Consider the following 6355-nt stretch of genomic DNA (forward strand, 5'->3'; position numbering starts at 1 on the left):
GAGCAACCCTGAGGGCATGTGTACGAGGTAAGGTCTGAGAGCAAGCATGCTCATCTGTGTGGCACACACGTACAGCACACGTGCGAACACGCACACACGTGTATGAGTGCACACACACCCACATGTGTGCATGCATGTGCACACAGACATGCACACTTCATGGAAGGCCCCAGGGCCCTGCAGCTTTGTACCTGATTGGCATCCACTACTGTTTGCTGAGTTAGAGAAATCCTCTGCACTGCCCATCCTGGTCTTTATCATTGACCATTGCTCTTGGAAGTTAATGTTTGAACCTGGCCATAAAGAAATCAACGGCTACTGACCTGTGGCCGATATTTGAAAGGGAAGAAGCCCCCTATAAAACGCAGCAGTGGGCAGCCCGGTCAGCAGTGTCAGTGTGGAGCAGGAGCTTTGTCGCCACCATGAACTTCTCTGGCAAGTACCAGCTGCAGAGCCAGGAGAACTTCGAGCCCTTCATGAAGGCGATTGGTGAGTGCTGACCTGGCTGGGAGCCTGGCCCGGCCGGCGGGGGCTCCTGGGTCTGAGCTGGAGAGGGAGGAGAGGCTGAGGACACGCTGAGCCAGGGAGCATTAGCTGGCTCTGGGGGCTCTTGCCACTGGTGCTGTGACTCACTGGATGAGGCCACTCGAGACCGGGGAAAAGATAGCTGATCTGGACTGAAGCTTGTGTCCAGTGGAACTGCACTGTGAGCCTGTCCATCTGTCCTTCCACCCACCCATCCACCCATCCACCCATCCATCCATCCATCCACCTATCCACCCACCCATCCATCCATCCATCCATCCATCCACCTATCCACCCATCCACCCATCCATCCCCATCCACCCGTCCATCCATCCATCCATCCATCCACTCATCCACTCATCCTACCCATCCACCCGTCCACCTGTCCATCCACCCACCCCCCTGTCCACCTGTCCATCCACCCATCCACCTGTCCATCCACCCGTCCACCTGCCCGTGCACCCACCCGTCCCTTCGTCCCTTCATTCCAACATCCAGGCCAACCACACATCGAGCTCTGTCCTGGACAGATAACCAAGGAGACAGATAACGATGAGCCCATTTCCAAGTCAGCTTAGCGAGGAAGAAGGTAGGCAGGTGCCCGGCCGTGCAGGGAGGGCTGCTTGTTGGACCATCCATGCCAAGGCGGAATCCTCACAAACTGCGGAGCTGGGCGCCGTGATCTCCCCGCTTACAGCTGAGGGGACTGAGACTGAGAAAGGCTGAGAAGCTGTGCGTGGCAGGGTGGCAGGGTGGGAAGCGTTTGGACTGGGACTGGAGGCAGGGGCTGGTCCTCAGGAGCCTCCCAGGGGCAGGAGGGCGTGAACGGAGCTGGGCCTTGGAGGACGAGCCGGTGCCCTGGGGGGCTGGGGAGGGGCACAGGCTCCAGGAGAGGAGCCTGGACGGAGGGTCAGCGGGACGGGAGGGTGTGGTGGGCAGGGCAAGGAGGCCTCCAGAGAGGCCCAGAGCCCCACAGGCCTGCAGCGGTCGCACATCCGTGTCCAAATGCCCACCCGCTGTCGAGAGCCTGCCCCACTCTGTGAAGGGCAGGTTTGCCTGTGCTGCCGCCCGTGTGCTGCGACCCGGCCTGGTTGTCCACAGCTGCGGTCACTTCAGGGGTGACCCGCTTGGAGGATAAGCGCTCTGGTCCTCTGGGTGAGGAGGATGAATGGCGTACGTGCCCAGAGCAGAGCCTAGCCGCAGGGGGACAGTGACGAGGCAGGGAGCCCAGAGGAGGGTTCCACAGGGGAACGTCCCCTACGAATCAACGGGCAAGACGGGGAGGCCAGGGGCCCGCCGCCCCCACCCCAGCGCCAGTCTCTCCCCAGCCTGGCAGCCCGCCCGCCGTCCCTAAGCCTCCCGGTCCCCCAGGTCTGCCCGACGAGCTCATCCAGAAGGGGAAGGACCTGAAGGGGGTGTCGGAGGTGGTGCAGAACGGGAAGCACTTCAAGCTCACCATCACCACTGGGTCCAAGGTGATCCAGAACGAGTTCACCCTGGGCGAGGAGTGCGAGCTGGAGACCATGACGGGGGAGAAGATCAAGGTAGGACGGCCGCACCCGCTTCCTGCACAGCGGCCCTGCACCCCGCTTCCTGGACAGCCCCCACACACCCCAGCTTCCTGGACAGCCCCCCCACACCCCAGCTTCCTGCACAGCCCCCCTACACCCCGCTTCCTGGACAGTCCCCCCTGCACCCCCGCTTCCTGCACAGCGGCCCTGCACCCCCGCTTCCTGGGCAGCCCCCACACACCCCCGCTTCCTGGACAGCCCCCCCCACACCCTCGCTTCCTGGACAGCCCCCCACACCCCCGCTTCCTGGAGAGCCCCCCCTGCACCCCTGCTTCCTGGACAGCCCCCCACACATCCCCGCTTCCTGGACAGCACCCCCGCCCCGCACCCCACTTCCTGGACAGCCCCCCCCACACCCTCACTTCCTGGACAGCCCCCCCCACACCCCCACTTCCTGGACAGCCCCCCCTGCACCCCCGCTTCCTGGACAGCCCCCCCACACCCCCGCTTCCTGGACAGCCCCCCCTACACCCCCGCTTCCTGGAGAGCCCCCCTGCACCCCCGCTTCCTGGACAGCGCCCCCCCCCCCGCATCCCGCTTCCTGGACAGCCCCCCCCCGCACCCCCCGCTTCCTGGACAGCCCCCCCCGCACCCCCCGCTTCCTGGACAGCCCCCCCTGCACCCCCGCTTCCTGGACAGCCCCCCGCAGCCCCGCTTCCTGGACAGTGCCCCCTGCACCCCCGCTTCCTGGACAGCCCCCCCCACCCCCCCACCTCCTGGACAGCCCCCCCCGCACCCCGCTTCCTGGACAGCCCCCCCTGCACCCCCGCTTCCTGGACAGCCCCCCCTGCACCCCCGCTTCCTGGACAGCCCCCCCCACACCCCCACCTCCTGGACAGCCCCCCCCGCACCCCCGCTTCCTGGACAGCCCCCCCCCGCACCCCCCGCTTCCTGGACAGCCCCCCCTGCACCCCCGCTTCCTGGACAGCCCCCCGCAGCCCCGCTTCCTGGACAGTGCCCCCTGCACCCCCGCTTCCTGGACAGCCCCCCCCACACCCCCGCTTCCTGGACAGCCCCCCCCACACCCCCGCTTCCTGGACAGTGCCCCCTGCACCCCCGCTTCCTGGACAGCCCCCCCTGCACCCCCGCTTCCTGGACAGCCCCCCCCACACCCCCACCTCCTGGACAGTGCCCCCTGCACCCCCGCTTCCTGGACAGCCCCCCACACTCCCCCGCTTCCTGGACAGTGCCCCCTGCACCCCCGCTTCCTGACAGCCCCCCACACACCCCCGCTTCCTGGACAGCCCCCCACACACCCCCGCTTCCTGGACAGCCCCCCCCCGCACCCCCACTTCCTGGACAGCCCCCCCCACACCCCCGCCTCCTGGACAGCCCCCCCTGCACCCCCGCTCCTGCACTTCCTGGAGCCTGACCCAGTCTTCCGCCTGAGCTCCCACTGCCTTGCCCCACGGCGGGGAGGAAAGCAGGCGCCTGGGGGGCCGATTCGTGTTCCCTTGGAACCTCTCAGGGTGCGCTGGCCGCCCAACCCTGGCTCTCCCACGGGGGAGACCAGCACGGAGCAGGATTCTGAGCCTCAAGTTCTCCTGGGCCCAACATTCCTGGCTCTCAAAGGCCTCGGAGGAGGGCCAGCACTGGGCAAGCAGGCGTCAGTCAAAGCCCTTAATAAGCCCAGAGCTGATGGTGTTGGGGAGAAGTTTCCAGAATCACAGGCTCAGGCAGGAAATCAGACCAAGCTTTCTGAGTGGTCACTGGGCCCCTGACCTCGGCTCCCTCGTAGGCACAGTGGGAAGAGTCAACTGCCCGACTGGGGTGGGCAGGCAGCCACACCTGCCCTGGGCAGCGGCCCCGGGCCACGGAGCTGGGGTGAGGGCCGTGTGAGCGCTGCGGTGCAGGTGCTGTGGATGCCCACCTACGGGCCTCTGGGGCTCCCCAAGGACCACGTGCACCCAGCGCAGCCAAAGCCACTGAGCCCCTCTGCTCCCAGTGACTGGAGCTGCAGTCACCCGTCCGTCTCTTCCGCTCCTGGCCACCCTCCCTTTCTGCTCTTGGATCTGATGTTTCCAGGAGGGGACTCTGTAGATCAGCAGGCCTCCCGGGCCTTCCACCGGCCTTTCCATCGTGACGATTTGGAGGTCAATTCTAACCCTGGCCAGAGTTTCCTGCTCCTGGTCGGGTTTCAGAAGGGGCTCAGAAGGGGGCTGCAGTAGGAAAGAGGAATGTTCTGGAAGTACCGATACATGCCAAAGCAAACCACACACTCTCTCAGCTGGTCCGTGTTCGAATTTTGCCACTGCCTCCCCGACCACCTTGGAAAATGGGGATCTTACTTGATTTTATTTTAGCATTTGTGTTTAGGAACATTTAGGCCCCACGATCGTTTCTGGATCACACGTGGGTCAGAAGTTCCGACCCACAGAGTGCTGACTTCCTCCTGAGGTGCATCTCACTTCTGCTTAGAACCCCAGCCGGGTGGGGGCCTAGGGTCGGGCCTTTGGGTTTTGGGAAGCTGATCCTGTGCAGGGGAGCCAGGCTCAGGGTAAGGGTCTCGCTCCCTCCCAGACCCTGGGCACAGGCCTCTCGTCTCCCGCAGACGGTGGTCAACATGGAAGGTGACAACAAACTGGTGACCACTCTCAAAAACATCAAGTCTGTGACCGAGCTCAACGGCGACACCATCACCAACGTAAGTCGGGGCTGGCGGCAGTGCAGGGGGAGAGCAGAGGCAAAGGGCCAGGGGTGCCCCAGGCCCCTCCGCTGCCCGCGGCCACGCTCCAGGCCTCTGTCGCCAACGCCACCTTTCATCCCTGAGGACGAACTGCACTGGGTGGTCCACACACGTCTCAGCACCGGGTGGTCCACACAGGGTCTCAGCACCGGGTGGTCCACACACGTCTCAGCACCGGGTGGTCCACACAGGGTCTCAGCACCGGGTGGTCCACACACAGTCTCAGCACCGGGTGGTCCACACAGGGTCTCAGCACCGGGTGGTCCACACAGGGTCTCAGCACCGGGTGATCCACACAGGGTCTCAGCACCGGGTGGTCTACACACGGTCTCAGCACCGGGTGGTCCACACACGTCTCAGCACCAGGTGGTCCACACACGTCTCAGCACCGGGTGGTCCACACACAGTCTCAGCACCGGGTGGTCCACACACGGTCTCTGCAGCTGCGTTTCGTGACGGGAGACTGAGGCAGCGGTCAGCTGGGGACGGCAGGGACAGTTGCACTCAATCTGCAAAGTCCCCTCTGGGGGCCTCCGTGGCTCCTGCAGCAAGCCTGCCAGTGGACGCAGCGTCCACCCACTAGGGAGGCGGTGGCGAGTCAGGCTCCCCCACTGCCCTTTCTGTCTCATGACGCCTCAGTGACTCAGGGCCACAGCCCTGCCTTCTGGGGGGCACTGACCAACGAGCCACCGGGGCTGGTCTGCCCTGGGAGCCCTGGCGCCTGACCAAGCCTTTGTCCACTTGGTGCTTACCAGAGCAGCAGGCCGTGGCGCCCATGCGGCTGACGAGGGGCCCCGTCCAGCCGCCGGCTGTTGGCCAGCCTGTCCCCGGGGTGGGAGAGAACCACCTGCTGGCCCAGGTTCAGGTAGCGGCAGAAGGCAGAACCCGCCGGAGGCCGTCCCGCCCCGTCCAGAGCAAGGCCCTCAGGCAGGCCTGGCGCAGCAGGGCAGGGGGCGGGCAGGGCGCGTCCCGCCAGCGGCCTTCCAGAAGCTCCGTCCAGCCTCAGCCTGGAGTCTCCTGTGGGGAGGCAGGAGCAGGGACGCACAGTCAGGCTGACCTGTCCAGCGACATGCCGCCAGGGCTCCAGTCCATTCAGCAGCAGCCCCTCCCTGCTGCCAAGCTCAGGGGCTCCTTTTGTCACCTGTGTCACTACAGGGCCAGCAGGGCAGAGGGCACAGGCCTCGGGGTCGGGGTACCCACGGGCTTCACCATTGATGTAGAAAGAATTCAGTAAACGTCAGGACGAACCTCCACCCCAGAAAGGGAACGAGGGAGACCTGGCTCAGGGCTGTGGGACAAACGGCGATTTTCCTCCAGTCCGCGGAAAGCGGCGGGTCTGTGTCTCAGTGTTGGCACAGCAGGGCTCTGAGGGGGCTTGGTGTTCGCTTTGCTTTGCTTTCTTACAATCCAGCCTCAGGTGAAGAGTTCACGTTTTCTTTTCTGGCTTTCAGACCATGACTTTGGGAGACATTGTCTTCAAGAGAATCAGCAAGAGAATTTAGACGAGTCTGCATTTTGTGTTCTTTTACTGTGTAAAATTAATGTAATAAAGCGAGGTTTGTTTTAAACATGA

General features: G+C 64.4%; 1 protein-coding gene across 1 annotated transcript; it reads left to right on the forward strand.

Annotated features, from left to right (window-relative positions):
* The first annotated feature begins 326 nt into the window (after window positions 1–326).
* On the forward strand, window positions 327–6355 carry Fabp1 (fatty acid binding protein 1). Its single transcript, XM_047523567.1, has 4 exons — window positions 327–489; window positions 1897–2069; window positions 4648–4740; window positions 6234–6355. Exons 1-4 carry the CDS (start codon window positions 423–425, stop codon window positions 6282–6284), a joined length of 384 nt encoding a protein of 127 aa, XP_047379523.1. The 5' UTR covers window positions 327–422; the 3' UTR covers window positions 6285–6355.

The sequence above is a fragment of the Sciurus carolinensis genome, chromosome 13 (assembly GCF_902686445.1).
Source record: "Sciurus carolinensis chromosome 13, mSciCar1.2, whole genome shotgun sequence".
Lineage (NCBI taxonomy): Eukaryota > Metazoa > Chordata > Mammalia > Rodentia > Sciuridae > Sciurus > Sciurus carolinensis.